The sequence below is a fragment of the Corylus avellana genome, chromosome 2, assembly GCF_965113065.1.
Source record: "Corylus avellana chromosome 2, dhCorAvel1.hap1.2, whole genome shotgun sequence".
Classification (NCBI taxonomy): domain Eukaryota; kingdom Viridiplantae; phylum Streptophyta; class Magnoliopsida; order Fagales; family Betulaceae; genus Corylus; species Corylus avellana.
This window is the reverse complement of record NC_142491.1, coordinates 47,715,916-47,739,240: the sequence shown is the minus strand read 5'-3', so window position 1 is coordinate 47,739,240 and position 23,325 is coordinate 47,715,916. Positions and strand designations below refer to the sequence as shown.

General features: G+C 39.7%; 3 protein-coding genes across 3 annotated transcripts; all 3 read right to left on the bottom strand.

The window, feature by feature from the left end:
- Positions 1-1,505: 1,505 nt before the first annotated feature.
- LOC132179278 (ATP-binding protein) lies at positions 1,506-9,569 on the bottom strand. The gene is made up of 5 exons (XM_059591982.2): positions 8,556-9,569; positions 8,200-8,276; positions 3,158-3,269; positions 2,944-3,060; positions 1,506-1,904 (listed from the first exon to the last, which is right to left on the bottom strand). Exons 1-5 carry the CDS (start codon positions 9,465-9,467, stop codon positions 1,551-1,553), a joined length of 1,572 nt encoding a protein of 523 aa, XP_059447965.2. The 5' UTR covers positions 9,468-9,569; the 3' UTR covers positions 1,506-1,550.
- A 9,310-nt stretch (positions 9,570-18,879) lies between these two features.
- Positions 18,880-19,572, bottom strand: LOC148587828 (uncharacterized). The gene has a single exon (XM_088512855.1). It carries the CDS (start codon positions 19,570-19,572, stop codon positions 18,880-18,882), a length of 693 nt encoding a protein of 230 aa, XP_088368981.1.
- Positions 19,573-21,580: 2,008 nt separating this feature from the next.
- Positions 21,581-23,194, bottom strand: LOC148587827 (uncharacterized). The gene is made up of 2 exons (XM_088512854.1): positions 22,207-23,194; positions 21,581-22,155 (listed from the first exon to the last, which is right to left on the bottom strand). Exons 1-2 carry the CDS (start codon positions 23,192-23,194, stop codon positions 21,581-21,583), a joined length of 1,563 nt encoding a protein of 520 aa, XP_088368980.1.
- Positions 23,195-23,325: the final 131 nt, after the last annotated feature.

The window sequence follows — 23,325 nt, the reverse complement described above, 5'->3', positions numbered from 1 at the left end:
CAAATCTAGCTCGGTTGAGACCCACTCCGAACCTATGAATCATCCAAATTAAGGATATTTTCATTTGAAAATGATAGCAACTAAGATTCTAAGAGCACATGTTTTCTCTAATTTTTCTTTAATTTAAAGAATAAAATTACTTTTTGCTTTTATATCTAAATGCACTATACAATAGTCTTATATTTGCATATACTATTAAAATATTATTTCTTTATAAAATACAAGTTTCTTACTCTTTTTTTTTTTTTTTTTTTTTGACATGTCCGTACAAGAGGAGGGAGGGAGATTCGAACTAGTGACTTTCGCTTTATTAAGCATGATCCCAACCGATTGAACTACCTCTTGGGAACATAAAATACAAGTTTCTTACTATCTTCACATTTTTTACAAAATTTCAATACAACCTCCAATGAAAGCGAAAAAAAAAAAAAAAAAAAAAAAAAAAAGGAGGAGGAGAAAGAAATATTTGATTCCAATGCATTGGGAAGTACGTAGCATTCTCAATGCTTAAGGAAGTAATAAAAAATTGTTTCATTTTACTTTTTTTTTTTTAAATAAAAAAAGAAATAATTTAGATTTTCATTATATTTATGGAATGGAAGATGTTAAATGCTCTACCTCCTTTCATTTTTTCTCTTTGTTGCCAAAAATCGGTTGGCCCTCAACAAAACGTTTTGGGCTAGAAATGAAATTGGTCCAAACAGGCCGAGCCAAAACAAAACCAGAATACTTGGGCCAGAAAAACAATGGCCTTATTGTCAATGTTCAAAATCAAATCTCAGCCCAAACCGAACCAACCCCTATTGCTTGTTGGAGCAATGTGGTTCAGTGGCCGAATAGCGATTGAGCGCGGACCCAAGGGAGAGTCACTAGTCAGTGTTCAACCTATCCACAACAACCCAAGTTCGTATTTGGAAAATATTGGCTGATGCATTTCTTCAGCTCCCACTCAATAACCTTAAGTAAGTTCCTTGACTTCTAAAACATCTAATATGTAAATAAAACAGTGCCTCATTTAAGTCATTAGGAAGTGGTCTGATTCATGTCAGTCAAGGAAGCATGATAGACATTCATGTTTAGTTCTGGTTTTTTTAGCAATATGCCAGAGGTTTACACCAAACTTCCAAGTCACGTTACCTTTGTGATTCTTGTCTGCCTTACCATTGTGATTCTTGTTTGCCAAATTGTTGATGAAACTGCATACTCAAAACTTCTTCAGTTATCCAGTCTTCTTCCCCACTCCCTTTCAATCCTCTTTTGGGTAAGCGAAACATTTCCAGAGTGCCTACAACTGCTAAATAGGGCAGAAAAGCATTTCCACACTCAGAAAATAGTTGTCCTGCAGGCTGTTGTACAGTACAAGATTATGAGAAGATATCGTTAATTTGATACTGCACGTTATACCCGTTGATAGGCATTTGATTTCCTCACAGGATTTGGTTGGGAAGGGGAAAAGCAGAGAGAAAAATAAATTTGAAGGGGAGAAGTGGAAAGAAAACGCAAGAGAAGAAAAAAGAAATTAAAATAAATCAATTGGGACCAAGAGAATGTTAAGGTACATAATGAAGCAAGGCTTGCATTTCTGGTAGCATCTTTCTCACATTCCCAACCCTACTAGTTGCAGTATTAGCAGAGTTTACTTTGAGACCTCGCCATGGCCAACATATGTGCCTTATTTTACGGCTACTACGTTCCCTGCTCTCTGCTTCTTCTAATTGTCTTGTCAGCTCCTCAATCCGATCACGGAGTGCTGCAGCCCTGCTGTCAGCCAGCTGCAGAGACCTCTCTGCTGCTGCCTGGGCAGCCATTGCAGTAGCTGCGAGTTCTTCCTTCAACTTTAATTTTCCATTTGATATGTCCAAAGCAGCCCTTGTTTTCTCCAACTCTTGCTTCAGAATGTCCACCTAATGGAACAGTAATGCAAATGCAATTGAGTTTCAAAATTACTACATATCAAGAGAGAGAGAGAGAGAGAGATGTGAATTAAAGCTAAAAGACTGCAGCCATTTAACTTTTAACCATTGAATGGCATCTAAAATTTAACTTTTAACCATTGTATACAAAACACTACTTCCAGATATGTCACACTAATATTACATGGTAGAACTTCAGTTGCAGGATCTGAGATGCATCAACTTCAATCAAAGATGTCACAAAATTTTGGTAATATGGTTTTGGTACTTAAAGGTTGGCATTATACCTACCCAATTCCAACGAAACTCTGCACTCAACAGTATATGTAGAACCATAGCGGAATAAAAATATGGTTCACCAGTGGTTTGTGTCACTCTAATTGATAGCAGACACCAAATTAAAATCTTTGTCCCTTGTTTTATATGCAATTTACATATATCTCCAACATCACATTTAATGGACATAGAGCAGACATTGAAATCTGAGCCACCTTTTCCCATGCAAATGCTCATAGGCATGTATACTACGTTCTCACTATATATATATTTTTTGGCCTGTATCATGATAGATAGATTGAAAGAAACGGTTGTCTCAGAAGCTCAGGTATGCCCAATGCCATTTCAAAACCCCCTAGAACTCATATTTGGATCATAATATCAAAATTGGAGCATTCCCTAGCATAGGAGGTTATTTCAAGTTTAAGTTCGGTGATATAGCCAACATTGTACCATTGTTCATTAGTCAGAGGTCTCATAGAATTGGGAGCATTAGATTCCACAGATTAGTGTAACTCCATTCATTTGTAATATCAAGGAGACTGTTTGGGTTGCCAAGTTAATCAGATAACACACTACTGGCTTCACGCATGAAACAGTTATTGCATTGGACCTTTGGCTAATGAACAAGTGATAAACTCACAAGAAGCAAAACCCTAATAAGCAAGAAAGCATGGAACTAAACAGCTGGTATACATTAAGCAAAAGTACATCAAGAAATACCGATATCAAAAGAACTAAACAGTTGATTTACCACTTTGTCACGTTCTCCAATTTCATTTTTCCCAGCTTCCACTTCCAACTCACATGCTTCCCTCCATCTAGCAACCTCGGCTTCAGTTTCTTTTATTTCCATCAGGAGTTCTTCAACCTTATAGCAATTAAAGGAATCGAATCAGAATTGACAAGGGCATGCTCAAGTAATTCACACAGAAAATTTCCAAATTCTTGATAAAACAGAGAATAACATTTTGAGCCAACACCCTCTCTCTATCTTCCAACTCTTTGATGTACAGAGTGTATTCAGTAATTTTTAGAGATTGTTTTTCTGTAAGGCTCTGTAGGCGCTCAGTGTCTGACCTGGCAAAGGATAGATGATAAGTACTTTAACCAAGTATAAAGAACATATATATAGTGAGGGTAGAAGGTGGTTGAAGAAATTTACAATCACAAGAAGGTCCAAAATCAGACATATATTAATACAACATGTTTATATTGCAAGCCATGTAACATTTCCTACACCTTCGAGTGGACCTTAAATGAATGAAATGCTGATAAATCAGAGATTAATTGTTAATATTTAAAAGCAATTCTTTACCAATTCTGTAATGTGCAGCAGTCATATAATGATCAATCATAAGATCAACAAGAAGACAGCAAAAATGTATTTTATTTTGGACAGAAAGTCACTGTAGCAGGTCGGATCTCATGGAAACTCACCACATTCTGTATTTAGAACTATAAAATATTAGATAACACTTCAGATGCCAAAAGGGGGGGGGGGGGGGGGGGGGGTGGTGTCAACTTGGTTTCCAATCATCGGAAATGGTCATTTCTTTGTTGGGAATATTGTAAGATAATCAAATCTAGAATAATCTAGAATTGAGACAGGATTTGTGGTTCAACTAGGGTCATACATACTAATATTTGGGGTTCAAAACAATGCAAATTCATGAAATATATGAGTAAAGTTCCACTGTGACTAAACAGGTAATCTTGAATCCACACTCCAGAGTTAGGTTGAATATTATTTGACATATTTCATATCTTTAATGCTTGAGATGGCATGTGATGATCTATATATCATTTTTCACATTTTCTAACTGGATAAGTAAAAGGAATTGTTAATTTCTTCACTGACTTTGGAGTACCATAATGAATTCTCTTGCCTTTCACCTCATTGTCTTATAATGTGAATGTATTAGTAATGCTGCATCCACAGCATGGTTGGATAAGAAACATCCTCTTTGGAAGACTTCGGCAAAAACCATGCAAGAAACCATGCTAATTAGGGCTTCGTTTGGCAAAAGCCATGGCCCAGACCTTGTTCACTTTTGACCTTTTGACCATCAAACTTTGACTATATTGCCCTTATCTTTCTCTGGCCACTTTTTGAGTTTTTTTCCTAAACGACGAAAAACCTTTCATCTTCTTCACCTTCTTCACTGACCCAGACTCCACCGCTGAACCAGACTTCATCTTCTTCAGTGAATCTCGAATGACCATCCTCGCTTGCTTCTCCATCGCCGTTGTCACCTCCTCACCACCGTTCCCCGGCTCATAGCACTCCGCCACCGGGAACAAATCCAGGTGGCTCAGAAGCATCAACGTCAACCCAGCAGGTTTCACGGCAAAACCGATCTTTGAACGCACTACATCCGCAAAAGAGCGCCCAGACGAAGAGGCCTTCAGGTCTAACCCTTCTGCTTCCCCGCCAGCGAGGACTCATCAGAGACCAGCGACCCAGACTTGGCTTCAAGAGACCCCAATATCTGTCGCAGTTCACCCACAAATCGACGCCAACCCCAGCCTTCACGACTCCTCAGGGAGAATTTCAACTGGTATAATCTGAATTCTACCAAACAATTTCAAATTTCAACAATTCGCAATTTGCGATTTTGGACAGATTTTAGCTGAGAAATTGTCGAAACTCAACAATTCGCAACAAAGCATTGAATGTATCCTGCAACGAAATCCCCATACTTATATCTGATTCATGGCATGTTGTGTGGCATTCGGTTATAGATTCACCATATACATGGAGTTCATATGTGGTTCCAAAATTATTTGAGGAAGGGTGACCTGTTTCTTTGTGGCAGAGTTAGCATTTGAACATATATAACTATTTTCTCTCATGTTTTCAGTCTACTTTATTGTACCAGCCAGAATTACTCGTCTCCCTGATATTTTGGTTGTGACATCAGAGTTGCATCTATGGTTTCCCTAATTGCTGTTTCACCACCGCCGAGGACGCCGCTCGCGCCTATGACCGCGCCGCCATGGTGAAACGGGAACGAGAGGCTGTATTTTCGGAAAGGGTGGGGGGTGAAACGGGAGCCGGTATTTTCGCAAGGGGTGCTTCAATCGTTCACGAGAAGCCACGGAGATGGAGAGTGGGCTGGAGGAAAAGAGAAGCTGGGGGAAAACAGACGCTGCGCAATCCGGTTTTGGGAGAAATATAAGCAAGGGTAAAAGTGTAAAGACATATAAGGAAAAAGACAAACACAGTGTTTAGGCCAGGGTCAAGGCTGTTGCCAAACACCACCTAGATTACTAATATTCTATTTTATGTTTTACTTAGTTTTTCTAGAGTTGAGGATATTTTTGCAATTCGGTAATTGTATATTGTGGGCCATGGTTTTATTTTATTAATAGGTGGCCATATTTAGTTTATAGGTGTTTATGTTTGTCCTTTGGTTCGGAGTTTGTTTACTTGTCAAAGTAGAAGTTCTAGTCTTATTAAAAGAAAGTCAGATCTGGAGTCTGCCTTTGTACTCTAATAATGAAATGCTAATTGAATAAAAATTCGGTGGTTTTGGTTTATGGGAGGTTTGTATGCCTAGAGGCTTTCTTCATTATATTTTTCTTTCTTGGAAATGCTTACGTCACGGTTCACAGCCGGTGAACAGATTATATCACACCTTCTTCTCTCCTATTTCGCAACCCCAAATCAAACCTTTTCTTTACCCTATCAAAACTCTAAAAGCTTATATGTATTCCCTAGCCTTTAATGACCAATTAACAAAAAAACAAATTATGACCTACCAAATTTTACTCCCAGAAACCTTGCAGCCTTTTTTTTTTTTCAGCCTCTTTTCACCACTCCAAATGCGATATTTTCCAAGTAGTATTCAAACCATAAACCTCTAATTACATCCTTATACAATTCTAAGCCCTTGACCCACCAATTTTCCCTAAACCTTAAGGACACCAAAGCACATGTAGACAGATGCTCTAAATCTTTCCCTCAATTGGCCTCCAACATAAACAAATCAGCACACTCTTAGGCTTACTTCTGCACGATATATCTCAAAGAAATTCTCTTCTTTTTTTTTTTTTTTCAAGCCAGTATTGGCATGTCTTGAATTGATTATAAAGTTTAGGGGAATTTTCACTTACCCCCCATGAACTTACGCGCCTTTTGCAAACACCTCCCTAATGTTCAAAGTCTCTCACTTTGGTGTATCCAACTTTAATTTCCTTCCACTTGCCCCCTTCCGCTAGGATTTTATGTGAAATCCTAACGGAGCACTTCTCACGTGCCGCGCATGTGATTCTTTTTTGCTGAAACACCCGTTATACCCCTGCCCATTCAGACAGAACACGTGTCTTTCTTCTTTGCGATAAAATTCGATTAAAACCTCTTCACCATTTCATCCTTCTTTCCTTTCTTCCTCTCAGGCAGCCTCTGTTGGCCTGCCGGTGTGCTGTGTTAGGGGTTACAATGGGTTTGTCAAGAAGGTGGTCGTGGAATCTAAAGATTTTGGGATGTTGGTGAAGGATGCAACTCTTGTGAAAAATTTGATGGTGTTTCTCGAGACAGTTTAGTAAATTAGAGAACTTACACCATAGAAGGAGACAACTTCATCACACAGTAAATTATAACCAAATTTCTTAGCCAAATCGCCAATGCAGATGTGGTATCCTCCATATAGGAACGGCCCCCTATATCAGTTAATAGACATTCAGCATTCTAAACCTAGACCAGATAAAAGGTGTCCATATAAATGTTGGTCTTAGTGATAAGCATCACTCTTCTGCAGAGAAGGTAAGTGTAATAAGATAAAAGCATCCGGCCATTAAAATTGTGAAGAAGTCATCTTAAAGACATGTTAAGGGAAATTTAATTACAAAGAATCTTTTAAATCATCACCATCCAGCTTTAGAGAACGTCCTAAGGAAAAACCTATTCCTGGAAATAGAGAAGCAAATAGAAATTTATATAAATTTGATGTCTTCGTTATGGGAAAAAATTCTAGGACACCAATCCATTGACCAAAAGGGAGACTCCGTAGAGGATGGGACAGATTTGGTTCAGAGCTTCGTATTGCAGTCAACTTCTTCTAGCCTTTCATGGTGGTCTCAGAGGATGCAGGGGTGAAGAAGAAGAGAAGTTTTACAGAGGTGTTGCGTTCAATAACGAGACCGACTGAGGAAGCGTTTGGGCCTTCACTGGAGCCGTTAGCCAGGGTTCCAAAATGGTTACAAGGAGGAGATTCCGGCATCCTTGAGAAGAAAATGCCGTCTCCAGCGATGAAGAATATTATCCCACTGGAACAGAGAAAGTTCCCTCTGCAAGCAGCAGTGTTATCCCATGCTCCGGCGGTTCCGGTGACTCAATCCCTTATTCCGGCGGGGTCGGGTCCTCCGGTGAAGAGTCACTAATTGGATAATGGTATTGGTCCCAACCAGCTTGCAAGGTCGGCCACGCAGGGGCATGTTGTACCCGCTGCTGTGCAACATTCTTCTAGCAATAAGAATGTTGCCAATACGTGAAGAAGAAGAAGAATGGGCAGGGGTATAACGGGTGTTTCAGCAAAAAAGAATCACATGCGCTATACGTGAAAAGAGCTCCGTTAGGATTTCACATAAAATCCTAACCGAAGGGGTAAGTGGAAGGAAATTAAAGTTGTATACACCAAAGTGAGAGACTTTGAACATTAGAGGGTGTTTGCAAAAGACGCGTAAGTTCATGAGGGGTAAGTGAAGTTTCCCCTAAAATTTAATAACCAAAGTAGAAATGCAGTAAACTAAGCAAAGATGTATAGCCTAGAAAGGAGCATCAAAGATTTAGTGTAGGTGTTTGTGGAAGAGATAGAGAGAGAGAGAGATTTTCCACACTACAATATAACAAGTCCACCTCTCTTCACTCCTTTCTTGGAAACTACATGAGATTAACTTGATCTCCTACGGCTATTTCATTTTCAAATTTGCTGAAGTTACAGGAATAACAACAATGCCAAGTAAAACATGCAGGCCTTCCGTTGCAGTTCAATAATGAAGTAGGTACCTAGATTCTTCAAAAGATCTCCTCAATTGAGTGATTTCCTGCCGCAAATTCTTCATTATCCTCTCCACAGTTGAGGCCTGGACATTAAGAACAATGATGGATACATTTCAGACCAATGGTAAATCCATTTGTTTGGAATATACTCTCCAGCGTATTATTTATCTAAAATGTTCAACACATGCGTAGTTATCGACCAAACTTGTTTCTTTTGATTAATGAGTTACTAAAACAAGTTTACTTTCATCATGGGAAATGCAGTCAAAGGAAGGTTCTACTTGTGAAGAACAAGCTCTATGTCCAGTAAATGTCTGAGCTTATTATAGATGACATATCATGTATACAGTAAAGTAACATACCAAACTGATATTAATCTCTTCCTCTTCGCATTCACTAGTATCCGAACTAGTCTGGGTCTGTTGCTCACTACCACCACTACTACTAGTAGTAGTTGTGGTGGTCCCAGTAGTTCCCATCATAAAGCCGAAGCCAACTCTCTGCAATCCCCGCTCCGCAATCTGCAAAAGGGCCACCCTCTTCTGCTCATTACTGTTATTCCCCTTGAGCTTACTCAAACTCTTCTCCACCGCCTCCTTCTCCACCAGCGCCGCCCTGAGCAAACTGTTGATGTCCCTGTTCTCCTCCGTCAAACTCACCACACTCTTCTCCAACTCCCTCTTCTCCTTCCTCCTCTTCTCCTTGTACTCCCTCACCTTCTCCTCCGCCTCCCTCGCCACCCTCCTTGTTTCCGCTATTTCTTCTTCGTCTCCTTCTTCTTCTTCGCCTACACTCGTCCATTCGGCCTTTTCCTCTTCGTCTTCGTCTGCGCTCTCAATTATTCTCTTTAAGCTCTCCTTCGATACCCGCAGCAAATCCAACAACAAACCATTTCTCTCCTTGATTTCACTTTCCAATTTCTGGATTCTTTCTCTGGAAACTTCCACTTCGCTCTTGAGCTCCTCTGTTTTCCTTAATTCCTCGTCGAGCTTTTTCGCCAACTCGTTCTCTTTGTCTTTCAAAGAACCTTCGAATTCATCGACTTTATCGCGAAGAGAGTCTCTCTCCCTCGAGATTTCGTCGACGAGTTTGGATAAATCGGCGACCACGTCTCCTTCGCGCTGGAGGAGAACTATGGTTTCCTCCGTCGCCGCGGACTGCGATTGGAGATCAGCGCGAAGATAATTACGATCGGAGAGGTGTGATGTATCGTTGTTGGGTGAATCAGGGCCTTTGATTTGGGCATCGGGCGGGGTCTCGGTTGGGGCTTCCATGGTCCATGAAGGGGTGGCTGATTACAGATTTTCATGAAGGTAGTGAGGAAAAGAGAGGCCGAATAGGGAGCAGAGGTTTTTTTTTTTGGCGAGGCTATACAGCTACCAGTCAAAAGAAATGGAGAGAAGGAGCGTGCGTGTTCAGGTAGGTAAGGCCGTAAGGGTTGACTTGCAAGGCCCTGTTTGGTTGGTGAGAAAGAGTCCGGGAATTTTGGATAACAAAATTAGAAAATCTCGACAAAAGGGTGAGATTGCAAATTTTGTACAGTTTGGTATACTAAATTAATAATTCTTAAAATTTGGAGAAGAGATTGTAATAGTATGAAAGTTCATTTTACAGTCACATTCTAGTTATACGAAAGTAATATAGTCCACTAAATATGACTTATTAAAGTAAAATTGTTAAAACTTTTTTCTAAATAAAAATATGAATTGAGAAAGAAAGCAACCACTCTAAGCAAAGAGGCTTGTAACCACCCTTAGCTGGACGAGCCACCTTCAAAGGTTGGGGTGGTCGCCCAAGCACCTTCTAGAGATAGAGGCTTTCTTTGACAAAGCCTTTTCCTTAAACACGTGAAAAAAAAAAAAAAAAAAAAAAAAGGGTTAAATACATCATATTTCTTTAAGATTTGTCAACTTTATTTTTTCTCTCTTGGGGTTTCATTTTTATCACTGGAGGTCCTTGTAATTTTGATCAGGGCCGGCTCAGGCCCTAGGCAAGTTAGGCCCTCGCCTAGGGCCCCCAATTTAATAAGGCCCAAAAAAAAAATTTTGAGTTAAAAAAAATTAAAAAAACAAAAAAAAAAAAAAATTATTTTGGACCAAAAGAAAAATTGAAGGCCCAAATTTTTTTTAATAGGGCCTAAAATTTTTTTTTTAAAGGCCGAAATTTAATAAGACCCCAATTAATAAGTCCACTATAAATTTTAAAAATAATTAAAAAAGACAAAGCATTAAAGCCTTATACCAATTCCCTAGAGCTCCTAACGCTACAGTATGCCTACCTCATTCGTTCATCATCATGGCCTCTCTCTAGAAATTTTTTGTTTTTGATGAAAATATAAACGTTAGAAATAAAATATTATAATTTACTTTTTATTTATTATTTAGCCATACAGGGAAAGCCAAAAGCCAAAAATATAAACTGCTGTCACCATGGGCATTTTAAATATCAATCTCTATATTTGCCACTTTACCTCTTCTCTTTGCTTGCTCTTTCTGAGTTTTTCTTCTCTGCCTATCTCATCATTTTCTCTTCCTCTCCGACTCCAAGTGACTAAGTCTCTTGTCCTATCTCCAAGAACTGCTTCATAATTCATTTGCCAAATCAGGTTTTATTGTTCTATTTTTGTCATTTATTTTATTATAGTCATAATTTATTTTTGATAAATCGTGTTTGTTTAATTTGTTAGTATTTTTAATTAAACATGTCTACTAGAAAATATGCATCTGGATATGAAAAACTTCAAAAAAAAAAAAAAAAAAAAAAAAAAAAAAAAGTAGACAAATTGATTGAATCTCAAAGAGGAGCTCTAAATAAGTTTGTTATTAGCAATAAACAAAATATTGAGGATAATTTAGGTGAAAAACTCATAAATGAACAAGAAACTCATCAAAAAGAATTAGAAGATAATGAAAATGTTATTGATGTATCTAAATCTATTGCTACAAATATTTATGACCCTGGCCAATGGAAAAATATTGATGCAAAATTAAGGGATTTGTTAGTAGAAAATGGTCCAATAAGATACAATACTATAGATTTTCCTAAAGATGAGAACTCTAGGCATTTTTCTAATACATATTATATACGAAAATTATCAAATGGGGAGCAACATAATAGAAAATGACTTGTCTATTCAAAAGATGTAGATAGAGTAAAAAAAAAATTTTGTTACTTAAAAATAAATAAAAAATTTAGGCTAAATTTCAAAGTTTTGCCTAAGGCCCCAAAATATGTTGAGCCGGCCCTGGTTTTGATAATAGACCAAGTTAATCCTCCATCAGTTGACCGTTAGTTGACTTAACGGAATTCCACGTGGACCAATCAAATGTTGACATGTGACACCTATTTAATTAATTTTTTTTTTTAAAAAAAAAAAAAACTTTTTTTTTATTTAAAAAATATATATATTAAATAGGTGCCACGTGTCAACATTTGATTGGTCAACGTGGAATTCCGTTAAGTCAACTAACGGTCAACTGACGAATGACTAACTTAGTCTATTATCAAAACCACATGGACCTCCTGTGATAAAAATGAAACCCTAAGGAGTAAAAAATAAAGTTGGCAAACCCCATGGGGGTCTGAGGTATTTAACAAAAAAAAAAAAAATATATATATATATATATATATATATATATATATATAGAGAGAGAGAGAGAGAGAGAGAGAGAGAGAGAGTAAGAATGTTATGTATGAAAAAGTTAAAAAGTTTTGTTTTATAGTTTTTTTATTTAAATAATAATAAAATCTTAATTTTTTAGATTGTAATTTTTTAAAATTTTATCTTTCTACTTAAATAAAAATTATTATTTTAATGAAAAAAAGTGTGTATATCTGTCTCAAACTATCACTTTATTGAAAATGTCCAAAAAATTATCAATTTTGTAAATATTCCTCCCAATGACAAACCTATCAAGGGCCGAAGACCGGTTGAAATGGGTGGCCGAAACCACTCTCTGCCAAACGGGGTACATTTTTTTGGTTTTAAAAAAATGTATTTTAATATGTTTAATATGTTTAGTTTTCTACTTTTTAAATAGAAAAAAAGTATAAAAAAGCATCTCAAACTATCAGTTGTTTGCAATATAGTCCAACAATGTTCAAAATGTACTAAAGTAACCCTCCAAACTACCAAAATGTATCAAAAGTGCCACTTATTTTTTTATATTCCTATAATACCCCTATTCTTTTAAGAAATAATAAAATAATTGTAAAAACAAAAAACCAAATAATTTTTTAAAAATACAAAATAAATTTATTTTTTTTATTCACCCATTGGTTTTTTTTTGTATTTTTCACTAATTTTTTGGGTTTTTTAAAAATTATTATTTTATTATTTTATTTGTTAAAAGAATAGGGGTATTATTGGAATATAGAAAGTAAGTGGCATTTTTGATACATTTTGATAGTTTGAGGGGCTACTTTAGTACTTTTTTAATATTATGGGACTATATTGCAAACAATTGGTAGTTTGTGAGGCTTTTTTATATTTTTCCCTTTTAAATATTTTAATAAAACATATAGCCCTGTGGTAGTTTTTTACTGGTTTAATGTGGTAGCCTCAAAATTAAATAAATCATAAAGTTAAATGTCAATAACCTAATTAATTAATAAAACTGAAATAAAAATAATAACCTAATTTATTAGTCTTGTTTCATCTTGCATCAGTTTCATCATTTTAAAAATTGATACCAAATAAGCTTAACTAGGATTTGGTTTTTTCTTGTTTTTCTAACACTTGTTCTGATTAAGCCAGGGGCGGACCCAGGCTTGGGGTTGGGGGGACGAATGTCCCCCCAAAATTTTTCAAATTTTCATAAATTTCCTTCAAATATACCAATTTTATAAATTTGTCTCCCCAAAAATCATATATTTGTCCCCCCAAAATATTATTTGTGTTCCTTTTAATTATTATTTTTTAGTTTTGCCCCCAAAAAAAAAAAAAATTACTTGTGTCCCCTTTAAAATTTTTTAATTTATTATCATTATTATTATTATTATTTTAATTTTGCCCCCTCTTTCAACATAAAAACACCTAAAATACCCAATTCATTTAGTTTCCCTCTATATTCTAGTTCACTTCTAATCAAAAACTTAATTTGGTTTTAGACCCTCACTATATATGAAAAAAAAAAAGTTAAATAGTTTTAGTTCTTTGAGTGGCTTCTAACCAGCAGTCAGTTTTTTGAGTGGTTATTTTGAGTCATTTAGGTTTACAATATTTGTTTTGACATCACAAGTTAAATGGTTTTATAATTTATAATTGCAATTTTTTTTCTTCTTCTTAAGCTGTTAATTTGCTAATTGCTTCTACTACTGTGTATTTGCGACGACATGAGATTAAATGTAAGACTTCTATGCTTTATTTTATAAAAACACGTACAAACACATATAAAAAAATTATATGCATCTATGTGATTTTGTATTTATATAAGCTGGTCAATCTATCCAACCAAAAAAAAATCCGTCCCCCCACACTACAAATCCTAGTTCCGCCCCTGGATTAAGCTGAAGATATATGAAAATACTGAGTAATGTTGTATATCACTTTATTATTATTTTTTAATATTTTTTAAAAAGTTGATATAGCGTGGTCTATTATAATATGTAGAGCATGAAAATGCTACATAAACTTTAAAAAAATAGAAAGAAAAAGAAATAATAGAATAATGTATACGATTACTAGATAATACTTTTATTTAAATGTTTCTCTAATAGATAAGCAAGTTATTGATCTATAGAAATAACTAATAAAAGAGGAAGACGGGTGAATAGCAGCGAATCAAAGTCTAAAGTAAAATCCGAACCTTTTGATAGTTCTAAAACATGCAAATCATCAGATTCAATAGCAGCGACATTGTGTCGTTCATATAATTTATAGTTAATTATAACAACAAAGCAATTGAGTCCTCAGTTTTAAACTATCATCTTAGCGTCAAAATTTATCAAGTCAGCTCTGCATTTTTATTACCTTTGTTTTCTCTTAAGCCAAAAGGGTAAATAGAACTACGAGAAATTGAAACTCCCTACATGAACTTTATCCGTTGGGACATCAATCAAAGGGAATTTAGAATTCACAATCTCACTATAAATAATGAGTAAGACTCAATAAGCATTAGTCTCGTTTCCTTTCCCTTTTTTCCCTCTTCCGCTTTGAATAGAATAGAATAGAATAGAAAGAAAAAAAAAAAAAAAAAAAGTCCTGTTTCCTTCATATTGCATTGCATCCATAGAAACTCAAATCCATGTATTCTTGTTCACCAACCGTTGAGGCACAGTTTTCTGGACGATGACATGGCACGCCTGCCGAGCTTGAGTTGGACCAACACCCGAACAATTTTGACTGCACAACAAAGAAGAAGGAAGGATCGAAGTGACCGGAGGTGAACCGGCGTGAGCACTCCGATGTCTAAGTCAAAATGGGAAAGGATATTAGTAACAACTACAAATTTCAGATTATGAGAGTTGTGATTACCTTTGTTTTGATCATATGACTTGTATTTATAGGCATTGGAGGAAATTTGATTTTCCTCTTATTAAGGAATCTTATCCCTTGATATCGGCTAAACAAACATTTGAATAAAAAGATCATGTTTGTTAGTTCCTCCACGATTTAAGCGACTTGAGATCAGAGGATCAACTTCGTAATCTTTTAAGATATCGGAGTTATTCCCTTTACTGAGACTTACATGTCCTGAGTTATTCTCGGACCTTATGGTCTCGGCTAGGGGTTGCCTCGGATTGGTGGTCTCGGATCACATGAGTAGGTCTCGTCTCCGATCACTTGAGTAGTTCTCGTCTCAGATCACTTGAGTAGGTCTCGGACTTGGGCCTCCTCTGGTTGGGCCCAAGTACTGCTCAATAAATGGTAGGCTAGTTCATGACCCAACAGTTACCCCCCAATTTCGAAATTTGTAGAACTAAAGAAATTTCATGTCTTGATGGAATGAACCGAGGCCAGCTTTTCTTAAGAGAAATTCCAAGACAGTCAATGTCTTTCCGACTCCGTCCCGGATTAATAAGGCAGCAAAATTTGAAATTTAAATTTCAGATTCAAAATTTAAATTTCAAATCTTGGAGGGTAAATTCAAATTCAAATTTCAAATATTAGAAGGAAAATTTGACTTTCGACATTCCAGATGTTGGTTAAGATTCCGAGACCCTGTTGCTTCATTGATGCTGGCTTTTGAGTACCTTACACGTGTCATCCGCAGGCGGCGTCGGTTGAGCTTCCGAGACCCCGTCGCTTCATTAAGGCTGGCTTTCAAGTCCCTTACACGTGTCATCTGCAGGCTGCGTCGGTTGAGCTTCCGAGGCCCTGTCGCTTCTTGGCATATTTAATGCCCCTGCTATCGAGTCGTGTCCCTTTAAATAGGCTGTTAGCACCTTATTCTATTCATTCTTCTTTCGTCTTTTGGCAACATAATCCAAAACCTGCTTTTTCTTTCTAGCTTCTTTTCCTTTTGCTTCCCCTTTCCTTAAAGTAACCTATCATCATGTCTGGCGACGAAGGATCAGGTTCTGATGGTCTCGGAGGTAACACTTACCTAGCCTGCTGGCGGTTGGAATTAACTAAGGCTGATGAAGCTAGAATCCGAGAGGAATGTTTCATTCCCAGATCAGTGAAACTTCGATTTGATGAAGAGCAAATGGGGGCTATCGTGCGTGCTGACGCACACGAGGTTTGCTTATACGAGACCATGTTTCGTTCGGGTTTCCGACTGCCTTTCCCAAGGGTAGTGAGAGAGCTACTGAGTCTCATAAATCTGGCTCCGCACCAGATTGTACCAAATGGTTGGAGAGTCCTCTATGCCTGTATTTTGCTCTGGCCAATGACCCTTGGACCAGGCCATTACCTTTCTGCTAGAGAATTTTTGTGGTTCTATCGGCTTCAGAAGAACCCAAAGTGTGAGGGTTTATACAACTTCCAGTCTCGACGAGGGAAGTTTATACATATGGATGGCAAATATTCCAGCAATCACCGATGGAAAGCTAAATATTTCTTCGCCACTGGTCAGTGGGAATTTCACCCTACTGAAATTGCTGAAGGTCCAAGGGTGCCACGGGAGACGAGTGTCCCTGCCAAAAATGCTCCCAAGGAACCGACTCTCAATGAGGACGAATTGAAACATGTAGACAAAATCGCAGCATGGGCTCGGAGTATTGAAAGCTCGATGTTCTACACTAAGTTAATGGAAACCTTTTCTGAAGGAAAGGGTATCGAGGACTTTGATGGAGGCGCTGGCGAAAAAAGAAAAAGACTTGCCTCTGTGGTCGTCCAAGACCCCAGCCTTGCCGCCTCGGGTCCTCCAGCTGCCAACACCCGAGGTGCTACCCCCCGGAAATCTCGTCTTGAGAAAGGCAAGCGCAAAATGGTTGAACAGCCCAAACAGAAAAATATCTCCCTTCAAACAGGCGGGGCTTTGAGAATACGTGGGGATCCAGTCCCACCTATGGTTCCCCACTTTCGGACTACTGGCCCCTTAAAAATGGATGCCAAGGCCAAAAAGCCTAGTACTCCTCCTCGGGCAACCAGAGTTTTGAAGTTGGTTGATGAGCCTGAGGACTTGGAGGTCCCTCAGCCGAACAAAAAGAAACCGAAGAAGATGGCTGAAATGAAAGTGCAAGACCAACTTGCTAACTTTCTGGCTGCCAGGAGAAAGGCGGGTCCTAAGCCCGTGGTGAGATCTATTGCGGAAGTCGAGGCCTTCCTCGCTAACGAGCCCATCTCGGCTCGGCCGCTAAATGCTACACCTCTCGGCTCCGCGGGAGCTGCTGCAGATAATGCTATCCCCATTGGGTCCCTGTCATTTCAGCCTCTTGGTTCGAACATCCAACACATTTTGGATGACATAGAACTGGAGGAAAACTCTGAGGCCTCAGTAGGAATGGTTCAGGAGGGAACCAAGGAGCATACCGCCACGGTTCAGGAGGAAGGAGTAAGGCTGTTATCACCCATCGCTGAAGGCGAGCGCATGGATCAGGCTTCAAAGCCTGTCGAGGCCTGTCAGCCGACACCTTCCAATGCTAAGAAGGCCTCCGCTGCCAAGACGGCTTTTAGTGCCGAGAAGGCCTCTGCGGCAAGTGCCGAGACCTCCTCTTCTTCCGAGGCGCTTGTGAGACCAGAGGGGGTGGATTGGACAGTCGGCGGACCCCTTGCTACGTTTGGTGGCGACCTGAAGGGCAATCCTTTCCAGGCATTAGTGGATTTGATTCCTCATGAGGGTCTCATCGTGGAACGTGACACCTCTGCTCAGGGCATAACCGAGCAAATGCTCTTCAACCAACTCGTCGTAAGTTTTATGACCTTCACCTTGGTTTGTTTTCCCTAATATGCATATGCTAACTGAATTTTTCTCACAGGGTTTCATGAGGTCGTTGATATTGTACTGTTATTTTCGGAAAACAGTACAGGGTTCAGCTTCAGAGATAAGTCGCCTTAAAGACAAGGTCACTAAACTGGAAGCCAAGAATGCGGAACTGACGAAAGTCACTGTGGCGCAAGATGAGGAGCTATTAATCTCAGGCAAGGACTAGTCTAAATTGCTGGCTGAGACCTCCGAGGCTGCCGCCGCTCGGGCGAGGGCTGAATCAAAGGTTAACGATCTACTGACTGAAATTGAAGACCTCTAAACTGAAGTGAACCGCCTGCAAGAGGATAACTCTATTGTTAAGGAGGACTTCAATCAGTTGGAAGAAATACATGCAGGGGTCTCGGACCAGCTGAAATTGGCTCAAAATGAGGTCTCGGATTTGAAGACTTTGGTGGCCAAGACGAATGAAGCCAAGGTGATAGCCGAGGAGAAGCTCAAATTCTTCAAGGGAAAGTACGCCCAAGTAAGGGCTCACTGAAGGAGGCTAAAACCCGAGCTGCCGACTACTTACGTCAACTGTCTTTTGCCTCATGGGTTCGGAATTTTGCCTGGGCCGACGGGCTCATCCTTGGCTTTGAAAGTTTTCGAGTATGGGCTAAGGACTCGACTCGGATGATAGATCTTGACAAGGTGAAAGTCGAGGACATCCCCTGTTCGGATGCAGCTATGGCACAACTGGTAAACCTGGGTCAAGAACAAATGCCTGATGCAGCAGGAATAAAAGAATTCTTCTATGATCCCTTTTCGGATCAACAGCATCGAGGCACTGAATCTGCTCCTGATGATGCCCATTCCGCCGAGGCCAATACTGCCGAGTCCATCTCTGCCGAGGTCCTTGATGTTATCCCTAAGGAAAAATGATGTAATACCATTTGTACATTCCTCATGTTTTTTTGTTAATGAAATGAGTTTTTGGTGTTTGTATGAGTCTCGGAATAACCTTTATTTATTCGTTGCTTAAGGTAGTTAGGAATTTATAATTATATTTCTCCGAGTTATATCTTGGAGATTTCAAATTAACCTTAGTTATGCTACCTCATGATATTTGATTGCTACTCCGAGTTAGGTCTCGGAGAGTTTGATTGCTACTCTAAGTTTAGGTCTCGGAGAGTTTGATTGCTACTCCGAGTTTAGGTCTCGGAGAGTTTGATTACTACTCTGAGTTTAGGTCTCGGTTATGTTATGTTAAGAGAATACTCCTTTCGGTTGCATCATTTTAGGACTCGGAAGAGCCTTTTCAGCTGTCTTCTCCGAGTCTAATAATTTAACTTGTACATATGTATCTTATATGCTGCATAACTCCGAGATACTTTTATTCATTGAAATGAAAATAATAAAATGCGAACCGTACACCTCCTCTGCTCCGAGGCAATGGTCCTACTACATCTACCCCCCATTGGGAGAAGGGCCAGGGTGAAGATATTGCACTCAGGTCTTCAAGAGGTTGATGAGTGATATTCACGAATCGCTGGCACTTGTCACAATTCCTGACTATATTCGCCGAGTCTCGACTCATGTTGGGCCAATAGAAACCCGCTTGGACTGCTTTATGTGCCAGTATTCTTGCTCCAGAATGGCTTCCACAAATTCCTTCATGGATCTCTTTAAGGATATAATCTCCTTCCTCCTTTGAAACACACTTTAATAGTGGCAACATGAAACCCCTCTTGTAAAGGATTCCATTTATCATTGTAAACCTTTCTGCTCTTACCTTCAACCGGGTAGCAAGCTTTTTATCTGAAGGAAGTACTCCTCTTTCCAGGTATTCCACGATTTTTAGTTGCCAATTAGGTAAGGTCTCGGCTGTCCAGACCGATACCGTTTCGGTAACTGATGATTGTGGAAGAATTTGGATAGGAGTCTCGGCTTCAATCTCTTCACTGGCTGTTGATGCTATTCGGGCCAACTGGTCTGCTCTTTCATTCTCTGGTCTCGAAATTTTCACAATGCTAAACTTCTTAAATAAAGCTTGCAAATCCTGCACCTTAGATAAGTATAACTTCATCTTGTCTTCCTTGGCTTCAAATTCTCCTCTGATGTGCCCTACAACGACTTGGGAGTCACTCCGTATTTCCACAAATTAGGCTCCCATTTCAAGAGCTAAACCGAGTCCTACCAAAACTGCCTCGTATTCGACCTCGTTATTTGTGCTCTTGAACTTCAACTTCAATTAACTACATAATTCTTCCCCATCGGGAGTAATCATTACTATCCCGGCTCCACCATGCTTCTTTGTAGATGATCCATCTACGTAGATTACCTAAGTCTCATCACTTGGCCAGCTGGTGATGTCTGGCAAATTAGTGAATTCTGCCAGAAAATCAGCCAGTGCCTGGCCCTTGAGAGAATTCCGAGGGAGAAACTCAATGTCGAATTCTCCTAGTTCAATAGCCCAATTGGCTAATCTTCCCGAAAGATCTAGCTTTCTTAGTACTTTCTTTAGAGGGTATTCAGTCAATACCCTGATAGTGTGAGCTTGGAAGTAGGGTTGGAGCTTCCTGGATGCTATAACCAAGGCGAAAACCAGTTTTTCCATTTGGGGAGACCTTTCTTCAGCGCCTATCAAAGCCCTACTTGTGAAGTATACAGGCTTTTGAGCTCCTTCTTCTTCTCGGATTAATGCAGCACTGACAGCCGTTCGGGACACGGCTAAATACAAATATAGTACCTCCCCAGGTATTGTCTGGCTCAACAAAGGCGGGCTCATCAGGTATTCTTTCAGCTGTCCGAAGGCTTCTTCGCATTCGTCCGTCCATTCAAAGGCTTTTCGCAAGACTTTGAAAAATGGAAGACACTTATCGGTTGATCGTGAAATGAACCGATTTAGTGCCGCTATCATTCCTGTCAATTGCTGGAGCTGTTTCAAGTTTCTCGGAGATTGCATATCCAAGACAGCTTGTATTTTTTCAGGATTGACCTCTATTCCTCGACTGGACACCATGAGACCAAGGAACTTTCCTGATGAAACTCCGAATGCACACTTTGAGGGATTCAACTTCATCCCGTACTTCTTCAAGGTTCTCTTGCAGGTCGAGTATGTGGTTCTGTGGCAACACACTCTTGACTAGCATGTCATCAACGTATACTTCCATATTACGTCCTATCTGGTCTCGGAACATCTTGTTTACCAGTCTCTGGTATGTTGCCCCTGCGTTCTTCAAACCGAAGGGCATAACTTTATAACAGTACAGGCCTCGGTTAGTTATGAACGCAGTTTTCTCACGGTTTTCTGGATGCATGTATATCTGGTTGTAGCCAGAGAAGGCGTCCATGAAACTGAGTAAACCATATCCAGCTGTTGAGTCCACCAATGCATCAATGCGAGGTAATGGAAAACTGTCTTTTGGGCAGGCTTTATTGAGGTCAGTGAAATCCACGCACATTCTCCACTTCCCATTGGACTTTTTGACCAATACTACATTGGCCAACCAATCGGGATAATATACTTCTTCGATGAAACGAGCCTTGAGAAGTTTCTCCACTTCTTCTGCTATGGCCACATTCCGTTCAGGGGCAAATTTTCTTCTTTTTTGCTTCACCGGTTTCACACTTGGATCCACATTTAGCTGGTGGAGGATGTCTTCAGGATCAATTCCTGGCATATCTTCGTGAGTCCACGCAAAAACTTCTAAATTCCTTCTTAGGAAGATGATGAGACCGTCTCGGATTCTGGGACTGATCTGCGTCCCAATCTTCAAAGTCTTGTCTCCACTTACTACCACATCCTCCAGAGGTTCAGCTAGTTCCCCCTTTGGGTTATTTCTGTTATTTCCACCTACTGTACCAATTACAATAGGAGTCGGATCCGAGACCCTCTTGAGAGACGTATTGTAACATCTTCTTACCTGGGTCTGATCCCCCTTCACTTCTCCGGCTCCTTCTTCCGTCGGGAACTTCATCATCAAATGGTATGTTGAAGTTACGGCCTTTAACTTATTCAAAGCAGGTCTACCGATAATGGCATTGTAGGCACCTGGTCGGTCAGTAACTAGAAAATCTACTATCACAGTTTTCTACTTAGGTGTTGTTCCTGCCGTTACAGGGAGTGAAATAAGACCAATCGGCTGGACCTGCTCTCCTGCAAATCTAACCAGGGGAGAGCTAAATGGTGTGACCCTATCACGATCGATACCCATTTGTTTAAAAACTGGCCAGTACAGTATATCAGCCAAGCTTCCATTGTCCACCAGAATTCTGTGGATCATATGGTTGGCCACTGTTACTGTTACGACTAGCGGATCATCATGGGGCTGCATTACCCCCCTAGCGTCTTCTTCAGAGAAAGAAAGGATCACTGAATCCTTTTTTGCAACTTTGGACGGTCTCTGCACTGTAAAGACTTCCTCGGTCTGTGTCTTCCTAGCATGGGTTTTCCTGGCCGAATTAGACTGTCCTCCACCAGCTATTCCTCCTGCAATAGTATAGATTTCTCCTACCACTCCTTGATCCCGAGGGGGCCTCGGATCTTCTCTGTGTCCATCATCCCGACCACGTCTCGGCTCTCGTGCTCCTACGTCTCGGTCGGCATCCAACAGAAGGGGCCGTTGGTGGACCACGTCTCGGTTCCTCTCTCCTGCTAGGAATCTTACTAATCTTCCATTTCTAATGAAAGTTTCGATTTCCTAGCGCAAGGTTATACAGTCTTCCTTCAAATGCCCGTGATCATTATGGTACTCGCAGAACTTCGTCTGATCTCGCTTCCTTGGATCACCCCGCAACTTGCTTGGCCACCTGAAAGCTGGGTCTCTTCTGATTTCCATAAACACTTCGTTGACCCTAGTATTCAAAGGTGTGAACCTTCGATCTTCACGCCGCCGGGGTTCTGTCTTTGGGACTGATGGTACAGTCTTCTTTACTACTTTCTTCTGAAACCTTTCTTCCTTTGGAGTAGATGCTATAGGTGGCTCATTTTTGGCGTCCTCCTCCTTTTTGGCATCCTCCTTCTCCCGGTCTTGTTCCTCTTGACCTTTTGTGAGAGCTTTAATCATTTCCTCCTGATTAATATACTCCTCTGTCTTGGCAATAAACTCAGGAAGAGTTATTTCTGTCGAACTTTTGGATACTTTGGCCATTAGATGCCCGTTTGGCCTGACCCCATGCAATAATGCGGATAATACCGTTTGATCCCCCGGGTTATCCACTAACAATTTTTCTTTATTGAACCTATGCATGAAATCTTTCAGGCTTTCTTCCTTCCCTTGACGTAATGACAGTAAGCAAGCTGAGTGTTTCGTCCTCTTCTTGGTAGCCAGGAATTGGCTTAAAAAGAGACTTCCAAGTTCTTTGAAACTGTCAATTGACTTGGCAAGCAATCTGGCAAACCAATCCTGAGCAACTCCTTCCAAAGTGAGAGGAAAGGTTCTACATGCTATTTCATCCGGAAACCTATGAAGGGAAAAATGAACACGGACGCTTTCCATATGTTCAGAAGGGTCGCCACTACCGTTAAACTCCTTGACGCGAGGCATCTTGAAGTTTTCAGGCAAAGGGAAACTTAACACTCGATCAGTGAAAGGCAGATCGGTGTTATCCATAAACCCCGAAGCAGGGGTTTTTCCATCATTTTCAGCCAACTTGCTAGTTAGTTCTTCGTACTTATTCTTTAAATCTTCCATGTCAGCACTCATCTGGGCCTTATTTCGCCCTTGAAATTACTCCCTTCGAGGCCTAGTATGCTGAAACCTCTCTGGGTTCTGCTGCTCACGATGCTCCTCATTCAGGACGGTAGTATGATGGCTAGCTTGGACTGAACTTGCTT

Bases quoted from the DNA above. Each gene is read 5' to 3' on its own strand.
- LOC148587828 (XM_088512855.1), bottom strand. From the start codon at position 19,572: ATGAAGTTATACTTATCTAAGGTGCAGGATTTGCAAGCTTTATTTAAG.
- LOC148587827 (XM_088512854.1), bottom strand. From the start codon at position 23,194: ATGAGTGCTGACATGGAAGATTTAAAGAATAAGTACGAAGAACTAACT. The intron at 22,156-22,206 runs GTATAACCTTGC...ATGGAAGATTAG, and splicing joins CGGGCATTTGAAGGAAGACT to TAAGATTCCTAGCAGGAGAG.
- LOC132179278 (XM_059591982.2), bottom strand. From the start codon at position 9,467: ATGGAAGCCCCAACCGAGACCCCGCCCGATGCCCAAATCAAAGGCCCT. The intron at 3,061-3,157 runs GTTATTCTCTGT...AATTGCTATAAG, and splicing joins AGAGGGTGTTGGCTCAAAAT to GTTGAAGAACTCCTGATGGA. The intron at 1,905-2,943 runs GTAAATCAACTG...CTGTTCCATTAG, and splicing joins TTGGAGAACGTGACAAAGTG to GTGGACATTCTGAAGCAAGA.